Source organism: Aedes aegypti, unplaced genomic scaffold, assembly GCF_002204515.2.
Source record: "Aedes aegypti strain LVP_AGWG unplaced genomic scaffold, AaegL5.0 Primary Assembly AGWG_AaegL5_hic_scaff_1347_PBJ_arrow, whole genome shotgun sequence".
NCBI lineage: Eukaryota > Metazoa > Arthropoda > Insecta > Diptera > Culicidae > Aedes > Aedes aegypti.
Genome location: NW_018734780.1, coordinates 1,246 through 17,236, shown reverse-complemented (window position 1 = coordinate 17,236; position 15,991 = coordinate 1,246). Strand labels below are relative to the sequence as shown.

The 15,991-nt window shown below is 37.3% G+C and overlaps 1 protein-coding gene across 1 annotated transcript; it reads right to left on the bottom strand.

Moving 5' to 3' along the window:
- Positions 1 to 12,775: 12,775 nt before the first annotated feature.
- On the bottom strand, positions 12,776 to 14,265 carry LOC110680422 (cytidine deaminase-like; the record flags this gene model as incomplete). Its single annotated transcript, XM_021856220.1, is given in 2 exon segments — positions 12,776 to 13,496; positions 13,596 to 14,265. Coding segments are annotated over 2 exon segments (468 nt in total). The 3' UTR covers positions 12,776 to 13,089.
- Between the last annotated feature and the right edge of the window lie 1,726 nt (positions 14,266 to 15,991).

The window sequence follows — 15,991 nt, the reverse complement described above, 5'->3', positions numbered from 1 at the left end:
TGACGCTGGGGGATTGATTGATACTAAAAACAGTCCGACAGCCATTTTATGACGACCATTGGTAGTATTATCAAGTTTTTAAATTTTGTAGACTGCTCCCGCAGAGTTTTGTGCTCTTAAACTCTGGCAAATTTGAAATTCTTTTTCCTTTCAACTGTAGATTTGAAAAATTGTTAAACTTTGGAACGAAAGGCAATGTTTGAATGTTTTTAACAGTCATCTACAACGGGCTGAAAATCTCTTAAATAAAGCTAGTAATAATAACACTCATCTATGAAGCAGCTAAGATGAATTCATTAAATGTATAATTTTGTTTAACCAATTCTTGGAGATTTAAGATTCAAAGTATAGCTTACAGACATTTTTTTTTCAATAATTTTGATCTACCGTCAAGTCACCATTCACCGTGCATTTAGGATAAATTTGCACTTTAAAAAATTATACAACTTTTCCAAATAATTTGAAGCGTATTAGAATACCACTACGTAGCGTACAATTATATAATAATTCAGGGAAAAATCTAAAACTAGTGATGCATAACTACAAATTACTCAAAAATTATGTTTTGAAAATTTCATGTTAAGGTCGCCTCGTACACTCAAAAAAATCCACACGTCATTGCTACGTGAAAACATATGTGGATTTTTTCCATACTACTTTTCACGTAGCACTTACGTGGATCATAAGTAACACAAAATGAACGCATGAACTCTTGAACTCGATCCGTTCCATCAGAGTTTCTCGTAACATCTACATGGATTTTCACGTAGTTTTTACGAAGCGTTTCAATCGATCCTAGATGTTATTCCATTAAAAGTTATTGAAGTATGTTTATAGAAGCCACCCTATTTTTCAAGTATTTTTTTCAATTCGAATAAATTGAACGATTTGAATAGACGTAATTATTTATTGAATACAGGTGATACAGACACATGTTGAATCGAACATTTATGGGTTTATGGGGAAACAAAAAAATCTGATAGTTTGCTGCATTGTATTGCTGGGTGTTGCTGCACAATAATGAAACCGCTGACTTCATTTGTAATGAAACCAGATCCATAATCCAGTTCTGAACACGAATTCAGTTGACTGTCACAAAATACTCTAATTAAGTTATAAATATCAACTATTTACAAACGCACTATCTCCGTTCAACTAATAAAAATCCGTCCACGGTCAGTCCCATCCGTAAATCTTTCGGTACTGATGTTTACTAGTTGACTCCATCCTGCTGTTCAACGTTTCCTAAAAGACATTGATAAAAATATTTGTTGGTATATTGATTGAGCTAGAATTCTCAAGAATTCAAACCACATTTACCTTGAAATCGAAATAAAATACGTTTTGCAGACTGTCCGCTCTGAATGTTCTTGGAAACATGAACAGGCTCCATCTTGAAATTTAAGCTAAACACAGAATGAATGCGATATGCAAGTGTCAAAATGAATTTAGATGGCTACGTAAATTTCACGTAAGTGCGATAGGTTAACTACAGTAAAAATGACCAAGTCTTCATTTGGTGTTTATATAGGTTTTGATAATCATTACCTTAGTCAGGTGAAGTCTAGACAAAATGAATTTGGAATGATCTACCTGCTTTTTCACGTAGCAGTGACGTGTGGATTATTTTGAGTGTACCGTTCTATGTCACCATTTACCGTGCACACTAGTGCACCATTCATCGTGCGTATAGATTTCGCCATGATTTAATTTTGTTTCTTGAAGAAACGTTGTTGATGGAGCAACTATGTTGCTAATAGTGAGCGCACTCATTTTTAAGACTGTTCAAATCTTCATTTACAATAAAAAACATAAAAGTTTAAAAATTGGTTAAATAATTATTTTTTCATTAAAATCGTTATAGGAGGTTTGACTGTATTGTCTAAATCATTCCATATTCGCTCAAAAACTAAATATGAAGTAGTTTAATCACGATATAACAATAAATCTAATATTACCGAATAATTTCATGCCTTTTACACTATTGCACGGTAATAGGAACCATACATACTGAGAGGGATCCATTCACCGTGCATTTGGGTTTCGACTGAAACACAATATAAAATTCTAATTTGCATAAAATCTCATTGCTCATACGATGAAATACATCTTACTAAGAGTATCCACAATGAAAACTTGTTGAAATTTTGAAAAAAAATCATACTAAAATGAAAAATGTGAATTTTTGGTGTTTCTACTAAGAGTGTTGAAAAATCTTATTATCAAACAGAATTCACATGATTTTGACTACATAAACTAGGTTTTTCAAAATGCTTTGTGACAAAAAACTACTTCATTTCATCAGTTTTACCTTATTTTGCTGACAAAAAAATAATTTGTGAAAATTGTATGAATATTCTGCAGGAATTTGTATATGTGCACGGTGAATGGAGGCCGCACGGTGACTGGTGACTTAACGGTATATTATTATTTGACTACGAATTATCTATATGTAAATGGCGTAACGCCATTTATCACAAAGCACATTTGGCATAATCATCTTTCATCAAGAACAGGCATATTTTGAAAGAAGGGATATAATTTTAGTTACGCCAAATGGTCATTATGCCAAATTTCGGGAAATTTGCGCAGTCCATTGGGCATTTGATCTTAAAACAGAAAAGACATAAAAAGCAGTTTTCACCTAACATGACGCCCCATCCTGAAATTCTTCAAGAACTCCTCAAAGAGTTCTCATAACGACTTTTCCAAAGCAACTCTTTTTCAACATTCAAATTGCTACTCCAGTAAATAATTTCTCTGGAGATAATATCACAAAATTTATTAGGCAGTGTTCTTTTTTCTCAAGTTTTCTCAATACATTCGTGTAGCGCACGCTCAAACTTCGATTCTTGCAAATGTTCCGTGCTTCAAAAGTTTATTTTTGTGAAAAATTGGCGAAATTAAACGAAGGTGTTTTGGAACAATCAATCAATATAAAGAGTGTCTTCTCCAGCTATACACCATGAACAAATGCTTCTAATCGGTTCAATTTCTTGGATTGCAGAGCTGGTCTTTTTGAAGACTTGTACACTATTTAAATCCTAGTCTCTAAAAAGTCATGATTTTTTAATGGAAGGTCTCTACAGTCTCTATTTTAACCAAGCAATTCGTGATCAAACGTCAACATCCCACCGCAAAAGCGCTAGTGTTTGGAGGTGTTTTAACCTCCAAATTGCTAAATAACCTCCAAATCATCACCTCCAAGTTAGTTCTAATAACCTCCATTATATGAAATATGGTGGCGCGTCGATCGTCGCAAGTTTATCGTTAAACAGTAGAAATCCTTTATAAGAGAGATTTGCGGAAGCTGACATTTCTGTCAAAGTGTGAGCCAATCGAGCAGCGAGATCTGTCAAAGTGTGAGCCAAACGAACATGTGTTATGTTTGTTTTGAACTTTTCTTGAGGAGTAATGTAATCCGCTTGAAATTATTTCGGTAAAAGTAATTTTGCATGAAGCAAAAAATATGAAATGTTTTACTTTTTTGAATTTTTGTCAATGCGATTTTTAGTTTTTGATTTTTTTCGGTTGTTTATTAGTTTTGATATGTAGCTCAAAGATCTAAAACGAAACAAAATACACTTTATAGCAATGAGGAAGTCATGTCCGTGTTACAATATTATTCTCGACGCCGAGCAAAATCAGCACTGCTGGTCTGTTGCCAAATCATTCCATTTTACTTCCGCTTATCTCTCTATAAAGGATCACTATTGAACAGTCAATAGAACACATTTTCCCTTTTTCTACTTCAAGTGAATAAACTGTTACGCGATTATTCTACAGAAGAGTCTGAAAAATCCTTCAGACATTTCTTATCATATTCATGGATGTAAAGTTTCATGAATACCTTCAGTGATTTCTTTCAGGCACTCTTCCAGAAATTCCTGTAAAGGTTACCCCACCGACTCTCCCAGAAATACTTCAAGCGTTTTTTCAAGGAAAGCTTACACTGTTTTCTCCAGAATTTACTCCTGGCAATCCTTGAATACTCCAACGCAACTAGCTCCTGTAATTTACTCAGGGTTCTCTGATAATTTCAGCGACTAAAGACTGGACTCGAAAAAAATGAGACAGACAAAAATGATCACCAAATATTCATTTTAATTCGGATACTTCTCAAATTTTCAGGGAATAAATAACTATATATTAGCTATGTTTTGGCATAATTTATTTATTGAATTTTCTCCCCCAAGCTGAATGCTCGTACATTTCTCTTCACACTGCTCAAAAAATCTTGGGCGAGGCTTTGCCCATCTTTCTTACACAATTTCTCTCAGTTTTTCTTCAAAGCTTCATCGGCTGTGAATGCTTTTCCGCTTTTCTTCAAAATTTTTCGATAGGACGAAGTTTTGGTGTATTTGGTGGGTTCGCCTCCTTCGGGACCACATTAACGCCATTCATTTTCGTACCATACCGTACCAATCCACCAGGCTTGGCGTAGTGGCCATCAAGATCCGGCCAGAACAGCGTGACCACGGTGAGAGCGGAGGAAGGACAGCAAGCGTTTCTGCAAGCTTTCCTCTCGATAAATCTGCCCGTTCATGGTACCGGTTGTAACGAACGGCTTGCTGTACCATCCTCGAAGATCGCCTGCCACAAAGTTCCTTTCGCGAATTTCTCCATCTTTCGCTTCCGGAACTTTTCCGGTACCTCCATGCGGGACGTACCGACACAAAATTCGAGGCTGGGGATTGGTTTGATGTCCGGTTTGATGTATGTGTCGTCGTCCATGACGAGACTGCCTGGCTTGACCAGCCACTCACGGTACAGCTTCCGCGCACGCAAATTGGGCTACCGTGTTTTGCTTGTCAGTCCGGTTTGGCGCCATCCTGACCTCAAAAACACGTAGCCCAGCAGATTATGTTAGGAAAGTTTGGGTTATTCTTAAAGTACTGCTCTATCTTTCGTGCCTTCTCTGGGAATTGTTTTCGGTTTTCGGCCGCTTCCAGCGCGCCGCTCGATGGTCTTCGTCTCCTGGAACATCTTCACAACGCGGGACAAATTGAGTCAAAATTCTTACAAAATCATTCAAAAAATCACCTGTGCGACTGACCAGGATTATCGATCACTGGCAGTGATTCACTGCGCCCAAAATTTGCTGGTGTAGCTCTTCTTTCGAATGCATCTTGAGAACGACTCGACAGATCGCGATAAAATTTTGCACGCATAAACATAACGCTCTAAACTAGTATTACCCAAAATTTCCTTTTTTTTCACGCGATAAAAAGTTACACCCAAAACAAAGTGTCGCATTTTTTCCGAGTACATGATATCCTCCAGTAATTCTTCCATTAATCACATCTGAGTTCTTAGGAGATCTTCTGAACATTCCTACTGGAGATCTGTCAAGAAAATCTATGTTCCACAGTTTTTAAGTAATTCGCTTAGGTGTGAGTAGTGTGTTGTCTTTTTATTCCGTTGCATGCTCATGTGGGACGAGTGACGGAATCAGTATTAAATTATTTAAGTATTAACCCGTATAGGCCTGAGTGAAAGCAACAATACTAAAACCCTTACCGCTCACCGAATACTTAACGGATTCAAATAATTTTTTGTCAGTATACTGGCCCACATATCTAGTTCCTAAAAGTGGCCAAAGGATCTCGGAAATATTCCTGTGGTCGGAAATATTTTGGTGGGTCACTGGGTCAGGTCGGGTAAAAAAGGGCTATTTTTTGGGACACGCCAAGTTGTCTATATTTATTTGCAATGGCAATTATTTTTAATTTTCATAAATCATTAAGATCTGATATTCAATATTATAAATGAAGAGGTAAGCACCGTTTAGAATGTACTGGATGTGGTCACTCGGGCTTAATGCCCTAAAGAATCGGCTATAGATTTGTAAGATACTAAACCGTTTCAATTCTCTAACAGCAGAAATTAAACATAATAGTTTACTGAACTACGTTCCCATGGGCTTGACACATATGTTTAGATACAAATTGGCCACTTTGTCGTAAGTTTGAGGCACCCTGGGGACCCAAAATGATTATTTCAAGGGTCAAACAAATGCAGGACATAAGGTTATCAAACTCAATCGTTTCTCAAAATGTTTATGCTGATGCGATTTTCTTGAAATTCCTTGATATAGTGGCCACATTATAGCCGATTCAGAAAATTATCTGTTACTTGAAATTTGCCCACCTCCAGGGGCACAGAAGTACAGCACCTTTTTCAGCCGACCTGACCCAGTAACCCACCTGAATAACTCTGGACAAAAAAAAAAATCCCGAAATCCTTTGGCCAATTTTAGAAACTAGATATGCGTGCCAGTATACTGACAAAAAATAATTTAAATCCGTTAAGTACTCACTGAGCGGTGAGAGTTTTAGTAATTTTTCTTTCACTCAGGCCTATACGGGTTAAATCGTATCCGGTGCGCGTTGTGCGATTGCAAACATATATTCGTGTTAAGTTGAGGATGGATTACCAACTGGTGAGCTCGTTTCATGCTCATGGCAACACATTTTAATCGTGGCAACCTTACGCTTATGTAATTTTCAAACAGGCTATGGATGGTTCGTCACTACAAGTGTCGGCATAAATCCTTAGGTATTAATGTTTTATATAATTTTAATATACACATTCCTTTCTTTTTTCGTCATTACTGAAACAATCTTTCAATAGTTCGACATTATAAATGTCGACGTACAATCTTTTGCCAACATCTTTTTACCACGAGATAAAAATGCAAAAAATACGGCTTTTACATAAAACTATGTAGGGTGCCGTTACCATTGATTGTAATGTACCAGTAGATTGGACTATGGAATAAAACGTTCATTTTTCGATAAAAATGACATGTGTTATTTTTGGTGGAAAGATCGCCTTTAGTTTAGTCGATTTGCCAAATTTCAGCTTTTTGTTCTATCAAAAAGTCATATAAACAATTAAGTTTACGCACCAATAGTTGCCGTCGTGTTCCAGTAGTGGATCAACGGAAGGAAGCAGTTTTTAAAATGGATGTATAAAAATGAAGAAAAGTCCAAGAGATGATCTTTATGCTTCATTCAAAAGATATTAGTTGCTGTTCCGAGAGAAAAATCTTAAACCTATGTAAAAATTTACCATTTTGTTTAAAATTCCTTGTATCATTCCCGAACGTCTAATACTGGAGCACTAGCGCAACTACTGAAACACGTGTACCAATAGTGGCTCAAGCGATTTTATGTTAAAAAATAGTTTTATCACTCTTTTTATATTTTTCCCATATAGTAGAGGTTGAAATCTTTCTGTTGACGCCAAAAGATCTCTGTTAAGGCTTTTCGTTATTTTGTTATGATTTTTCATAGCTTAGGTAGTCCACCAATGGCACCGGCACCCTAAAAGTCGTATTCTTCTCCACGTCACCAACCAAAGGTGACATTCATATCTTGTTCCTCCCTCACTAATCTACACCCTTCCCGTGATGATTGTGGAGATGCAGAGGTATTCTCAGTCTCTAGAAGCAACAATCATTTCACACTAACAGTCCTTACCCATTCCAACTGACTGTAAGGACTTGGCCGGAGCCGCTATTGATAAATAGTATGAGAGCTGCTAAAATGTGCACTTCGGGAGTAAGCGCAAAGTCCCATCCCTTTTTTAGATCGAAGTGCAATAAAGCTATCCATGAGACAGCTACGATCAGTTGCTTTTTAGTTTACTGAACTTCAATCAAGCTTAAATAAAAAATGATGGGAAAAGGTTTAGTAATTCGTACAAAATAACATCGCGAAGACTTGATTCTTACTCACTTCTGTGCATTAATTTACGGAAAACTGAGTCAAAATTCTCACAAAATCATTCCAAAAATCTTCCGAATCCTTTGAATCAATTATTCACAACATTATGAGCAGGGTTTCCACATCATCCTGGGTGGATGTCTGACCGAAGTCAGGATTCATATTGAACCTTACACAAAAATCTCAGATTCCATAACATGATTTAAGAATCGAAATTCTGAGAATGTCCTAGAAAAAAATCTTATTGAAAACGAGTTTGATTTTGCTCAAACCACCGGTGGGCGGAGCCAAATGTTTGACGAACCGATGTACCGTCTGTAGGGATGTTGCACGAACACCGACGTCATCATGTCAAATTGAGTTTTTTTTAGCAAATTCACCAGGGATTCTTTAATTATTCCTCAACCAATTTTTCCAGACATTTCAGGGAATTCATCAGCAGTTTTACCTTTGATTCAAAAAATCCATCCAGGGATTATACCAGGATTTGTACTACAGGGATTCCATCAGGATTTTAACCAGGAATTTCTCCAGGTTATCGTCTTGGAATATCTTTAGGAGTTTCACCAAAATTTCTTCAAGATTCCACCAGGTGTTCCTCCAGAAATTTAATCAAGATTTTGTCCAGTAATTTTACAAGAAATTTCGGTAAGAATTCTTTTATAAATTCCTCCCGAAAATTCACCTGGAATTCCTCATGGGATTCCATCAGAAGTTCCTACAGGGATTCCATCAGTGATTACTCTGAGAACCAGGAGTTCTTCTTCTTCTTGGCGTTACTTCCACACTGGGACAGAGGCTGCTTCTCAGCTTGCTGTTCAATGAGCACTTCCATAGTTTTTAACTGAGAGCTTTCTTTGTCAAAGTTGCTATTTTCGCATTCGTTTATCGTGTGGCAGGTACGAAGATACTCTATGCCCTGGGAAGTCAAGGAAATTTCCATTACGAAAAGATCCTGGACCGACCGGAAATTGAACCCAGAAACCTTCAGCGGACTCTAACCACATGGCTAAGGAAGGCCTCTAGAATCAAGAGCTATGCTAGGGAATCAAACACGATTTCATCCAGGCCTTCCATCAGGACAACTTCTAAAGATTCAATCATAAATTTCACGAAGGATTCATTCAGGAGTTCCTTCAGGGTTTTTATCAGGACTCTCTCTAGGGATTCCATCGGAAGTTCCTCTAGAAATTTCATCAAGAGTTCTTCTGTGAATTTCATCAGGAATTCTTTCAGGGATTCCATCTGGAATTCTCCAGAGATTCGATCAGGAGTTATTTCAGGGATTGCACCTGAAACTCAACTAGAGAACTCATCAGAAGTTTCTCTAGGGATTTTATTAGGAGATATGGACTGGAATTCATCCATGGACTCTGTCAGTAGTTGCTCTAGGAATTCCAGCATAAGTTATTCTCGGGATTTCATCAGGAATTCCTCCAATGATTCCATCAAGAGTTCTTTCAAGAATATCTTTACAAATTCATCCAAGGATTTCTTCAGGAGTTTCCCCAGGGATTCCATCAGGAGCTCCTGTAGGGATTCTATCAGGAGTAACTTTGGGGCTTTCATCAGAGTTCTTCTGGAGGCTCCATCAAAAGTTCCTTCTGAGGTTTCACCCGGAATTTTTCAAGAGATTAAATCAGATGTTCCTTGAGGAATTCCATCAATGTTTCTTCAATAAATATTATCAGGAATTCCTGTAGGGATTCTATCAGGAATTCTATCCGAAAACTTAACACGAATTCTTCCAGGGATTCCATCAGCAGTCCTTTCAATGATTAGGAGTTCTTTCAAGAATATCTATAGATATTCTTCCAAGGATTCCATCAGGAGTTCCTATAGGGATACTATCAGGATTACCTTTAGAGCTTCCATCAGAGTTCTTCTGGGGATTGCATCAGGAGTTCCTCCAGAGTTCTTTCAGAGATTCCACCTAAATTACCGCCAAAGATTCTATCAGGAGTTCCTCGAGAGATTGAGGAATTCCATCAGGATTCCTTCTAGAAATATCATTAAGAACTCTTCTAGGGATTCTTACAGGAGTTCCATCAGGAATTCCTCCAGGGATTCCATCAAAAGTACCTTCGGCGATTGCAACTAGAACTCCTCCAGATATTCCATCAGGAATACCTCTAGCAATTCCATTAGAAGTTTCTTCAACCATTCCATCAGCAGTTCCTTCAGAGATTCCTTCTGGAATTCTTCCAGAGATTCTGTCAGGGATTCCATCACTAGTTATTGTATGAATTTCATCAGAAATTCCTCCATTGATTTACTCAGGAGCTTTTTCAACAATATAATTAGGATTTCTTCCAAGGATTTCATTAGGAATTCCTCTGAGATTTCCCCTGGAATTCCTTAAGAGATTCTATCAGGAGTTCCTCTAGAGATCATATCAGGAGTTCTTCGAGGAATTCCATCAATACTTCTTCTTGGAATATTATAAAAAGTTCCTCTATAGATTCTATCAGGAGTTCCTTCTGGACACTTATCAGAAATTCCTCCAGAAATTTCATGAGGAGTTCATCTAGAGATTTCACCAGGAGTCCCTTCAATGATTCTATCAGAAATCCTTCAACAATGACTTTATATTCCTCCAAGGACTCCATCAGGAGTTCCTCCAGGGATTCTATCAGGAGTGTCTTTAGAGCTACCATTAGAGTTCTTCTGAGGATTTCATCAGGAGTTCCTCCAGGATTTCCATCAAGAGTTCCTTCAGAGATTATAGCTAGCATTTCTTCCGAGGTTCTCTTAGGAATTCCTCCAGAGTTTAAATCAGGAGTTCCCCTACGAATTCCATCAGGATTTCTTCTAGAGATATCATAGGGATTTCTCTAGGCATTTTTTCAGGAGTTCCATCAGGAATTATATCAGGAATTCCTCCAGGGATTTTATCAGGAGTTCCTATAGCTATCCCATAAAGAATTCTTCAAGGGATATAATCAGGAGGAAGACATCACACAAGGAAAAATCTTTGGAGAAAACACTGGTGGAATTTATAAAAGAATTTATTGAAGACTCCCTAGAGGAATACCGAAGGATAACCTGGGGGATCCTCTCAAAAAATTGCAAGTGGAATCTCTAAAGGAATTCCTGCTGATATCCCGTGTACAAAATTTTGATGAATTCTTTTGCAGTATTCCTGTTGGAATTCTTGGTGGAATCCCTGTAGGAACTTGATGAATCCTTAGATAATTGTGGGTAATATCTGAATATAAAAGCTTGAAGTTTCGCTGGAGGAATTCTTAAATAAATCTTTGGAGGGTTTTTTGGTGGAATTCTTGAAGGAAGCATTGGATGAACTACTGGAGAAATCCCTTGGGAAGTATTTGTATTGATTCCTGGAGAAATATGTTGAAAAATTACTAGGAAGAATCGCTGAAGAAATTCCTGGTGAATTTTCTGAAGTAACTCCTTGTGGAATTTAAGGAGGAACAAAGTCCTGGTGAAATCCTTGGGGGAATTTTTGATGATGAATTTCTTGAGTAATCCCTTGAGAAATATCTGAAAGAATTCGTGATGTGATTCCTGGGTAACGCATGATGGAATCCTTGGAACTAACTTATAGAGAAATTTCTGAGGAAATCTTTGAAAAAATTGTTATAACAATCTCTGGAGGAATTCTAGGAGGCTGGCTAGGAGTTAGCCCTGAAGAATTACTGAATAAATTCCTTGAGGATTTTTTTAGACAGATCTTTGAAGGAATCAGTGGAGGAAATCCACAATAATTTGTAGAGGAACCTCTGAAGGAATCCTTGGAAAAACTCCACCTGAAGGTATGCCTGAAGAATGTTCCTCGGAGGAATTTCTGGTTGAATCTGTGGATTGATTTCTAGAGGAATTATTGATAAAGGACTCATACAAAAAGAGAGGAAGGGGTCGAAAAAGTTGAAATTTAGCGTGACATAATATGTGTACCATCTTAGGGATGGTAGGTAAATGAAACCACTAAAAGATTCTGGATAGAATGTTTGAAAAAAAAAAAAAAATACCATAGCCATTTCCATATCAATGACTGCTCAGAATATTTCCCGAAAGAGACCCCTCATAATTTCAGAGTTTTGCCGGTATATTTCGTACAAATTATAATTGGAGTTCCTCATAAATATTTATTTCTTCCGGTACTTAAATGTTGAAACTTCTTCTCTTCCGTACTGCGATGATTGCCAGAAAATCGCTAAAATATTCTCCCTCACAGCCAGATCATTCGAAAAAATAACAATCACATATTCACATATCACATATTGACTAACTTGGGGGCGGAGTCAATGTTGGTCAAACCGTCTGAGCGTCTGTGGGCTGCATAACGCAACAAACACTTTGAATGGTTCGGCACTAGAAGTGTCGACATATTTTTGTACATAATAGTAGAATAAAAGAAGACTAGAGTGATGATTGATCCTTTGATCGCGACGCTTGTCTTTGCGAAGTCATACCATACGTGGTTCACTGGAAAATGCGATAGGAAACGAGATTCCTTACCTCTTTTTAATTGTGCTTGACTTAGTCTTTCAATCTACTGGTTGAGTAGACAACATTGTTTAGTCATTAGTTTAGTTCCAAAAAAATTCTCTATAGTACATAAATTAACTGGACGAGTGGAACTTGTTATCTTTTTCTACTGAAAATCACAACTAACTGTTTAATGATTACTGATTGGATAGATTGATGATCATGTGTTCTGCCACGGCTGGTGTAAAGTTCAGCAATGCGTGACGATTCATACACGTTTAAAAATTGTATAAAAGGGATCGGAAATGAATAGAAATGAATCGAATGGAGGATCTAGAACGCCAACATCCTAAAAACTTAAAGTACTATAGGGCAAGAGGATGATGTGTAACGTCTTTTATCATTAGTGCTGTTTCTTTATATATCGCATCAGTGTTTTATGACTTACGCTAGTTTACCACAAGCAGATAAAAATGTCATATTTGAACATGGTAGTAATTTGCATTTTATCATACCGTTATGCTATTATGTTTATGATTAGGAGACTATGAAGTTCTAAAACAAAAACTTGATGAATGAAAAAAAAAACACTGTTTGTCTATGGAATATATTATGCAATATATATATTTGGTGCAAATAGTATGATCATGTTGAATAAGTCTACGGTTTGATTTATGCTTTTACTAGCCTCATCAGATCCAACTCGGAATCTCTGTGGTTTGACCACGTGAACATCTTCGTTCTTATCTTACCATCGCAAAATCTGGTGTATATATCTTGTTTAGGGTAAAACATGTACATTGTATGTGTTTGTCTCTCTCCTCTCAACAAGTGGGAATATTAAAGTAGCATCGCCTAAGTTTCTCAAACCCATATCATTCTCAAATGTACTCGCTTTCTCTTCTACCTACTTGTGCAGAAAGTTCGGCCGAAATGCATGGGGCAGCAACTTGTCGATTGACGTCAACATAACGCGTGCTGGCGATGGCTTCGCGAGGTAAACCGGCATGTTCTTGTTGCAAAACTCCGACAGAGTCTGGCGACAGGTTCCGCACGGGGACGTGAACTCCGTTTCCTGGTAGGCGACCACGGCGAGCGATTCAAACTCCCGGAACCCTTCGCTGATGGCCTTACAGATGGCGTTCCGTTCGGCGCAAACACTTGGGGCAAAGGTGCCATTCTCCACATTGCACCCGGTAATGATTTCACCGGTTTTGGTCCTCAAGGCCGCCCCCACCGCGAAATTGCTGTACGGACAGTAAGCGTTGTTGCGAACCTTAATCGCCGCGTTGATAAGCTCCTGCACTTTCGCATCTGTGTGTATGGATATGAATGAGAATTAGGCACGGGGGGTTAAAGCAAGGTCATCGCATTAGATCAGATCAGATCAGCGCAGATTACCACTGCACTTACCAAGGGTTGAAAACTCCACAACCGATTCGCCGTCGACCACTCCGTTGATGTTGTTGTTCATGATATCCAGCGAGTGGTCGTCGTCTTCCTAAGATGATGTGCGCTCGGGCTGAAGTACAAATGCGAAATGAAAAGCGAGATCCCCGACCCCTTCTCTTGACTAGAGATGTAACAAGTACGAATTCGTAGAACAAATATTTATAAAAATAGCCCTAATAAAATTTAGCCACTCCACTCCGCTTGCCGTGTGGTGATATTGTTGCGATTGATGCAAATAAAAATTTGCCACTTATCACGTCCAGGATTGCCTAATATATATGTATATATGTACTCTTGCTTGGCTTAGTCTTTCAATCTACTGGTTGAGTAGACAGACATGGTTTAGTCTTTAGCTTAGTTCCACATAATTTCTCTATAGTTTATAAATTAACCGAGCGAGTGGAACTTGTTATCACTTTCTTCTGCAAATCGCAACTAACTGTTCGATGGGATAGATTGTTGATTTTCTGCTCTGCCACAGCTGGTGGTGGTCTGGTGTTGGTAAGAGGTAAAGAAAAAAACCCTGACTAATCAACCCATCAGTGAGGTCATCTTTTCTGTACTGATTCAAATTATCGTGATCCATCATACTATTCGCGTACGTGATCGAGATATCAACATTTTCCAAGTGACCCTGAAGACGTTTTTTTCGGAAAACTGATTCAAATTGTCGTAATTTTGATGAATTATTCATAATTGAATGATTCGAGATTTCATAAAGCAAACTTTAGACAAATGAAGTTGTTCCAGTTATGGCCATGATGGTTCCCTATTTCGACATAGTTTAAAGTGGAAAAGTGCCCATCAAATGCAGAGTATGTTATAAGCTATAACTTAAATATGGCTCTAATGGGGCCCTTTCCCACTTTAAATCATTTTTAATTGCTCTATATACACCGTTTATATGCATAAATGCATATGGTGGTTACTGGGGTATGTCCTAATTGTGGTACAATATCCTCAATAAAATTTCAAATGTCTCTATCGAAATGCTACTTAAGCTCTTCAGTTTTTGTGCATATATGGTGTTGTACAGGAATACTAGTAGTCCGGCAAATGCGAGCTTTTTTTTACATATATTTTTAGTTTAGTTCACACCAATAATTTTTAAGTGATGATGAATTCATCCCTTAATAAAATTTAGTCATCTTATAACTTCAAATATGAAATTTAAAGCCAAACCAAAAAAAAAATCAAGAGCACAAATCTGGTGAACTGAACATCTGTTTGAGTCGAAAACTTGATCAATTGGTTACCGCCAGCAAGTGATCAATCGATCAAGTTTTCAGCCCTAACGGATGTCTCGTTCTCCAAATTTGTGCCCTTGAAAATTGTTAAGTTTAGCTCTTGTTTCGTCTACACCTTAAGCGTCTGTAATTCTGTAAGTTCTTCCTTTGCATCATGAATAAAATATACCTACTTATTTTTATTCCTCAATGTTTATATTTTATGTTAGTTACACACTCTGATCAAAAATGTTTGCATTATTTTTTATTGAAAACTATTTTTAGAGCTCTTTTGGATTTGTAATTTTCAAACATATCCTCAAAAACCATTATACTTATCGAAAATATTTAAAAGTTTTAATAATCAATTAATGAATTATACTTTAAAATTTTTCATTAGATTTATTTTTGAAACTTTCAAAGAACTATCGAAGCAAGTAAATCTATGGTCACCTTATATTAAACTTCCGCTGATCATTTATGTATTTAATGTATTTCTTGAATCTGTTGAAAAAGTGAATTTCATTTCTGAAAATGAGTAGGCACCCTGTATATCTTTGTACAATATAGTTTTTATTTTTTTACAGCAGACCCCTACTAAGGAAAAAAAGGCGCAACCCTTATTTGAGATCAATAAACATTGTTTTTATCCACACGGTTTAATGCCGCCCACAGACGCTCAGTTTGTTTGACCAACATTGGCTCCGCCCCCAAGTTAGTCAAACCAATTAATGTTCGTACGACCGCTTGACGAACTGTCAACTCTTGTTGCACCAACATTAATTTGACCGGGATGGAGAATATTTTCGACTGACTGTTGTTGCCGTGAATGCGAAAGAAGATAGAAATTGCGCCTGATGTCCACCGGATAAAACATATCAATGAATAAATGATACCACGTTCCAGACTCGAAAAAATATTCTCGAAGCCTCAAGACAAACTAATTAAAAATGATATCAGTACGAAATTTTAGCTCATTGGAATCGAATTGAAATTTCCACGGAGTTTTTTTTTTTCAATACTCTTATAATAAGTAGATGAAACCCGAATTTAGTACTATACCAAGACCAAGACGGCCTTACAGTTGAGGTCGAAATACGCGTATCTTATAATGAATTTGTACAGGAATTT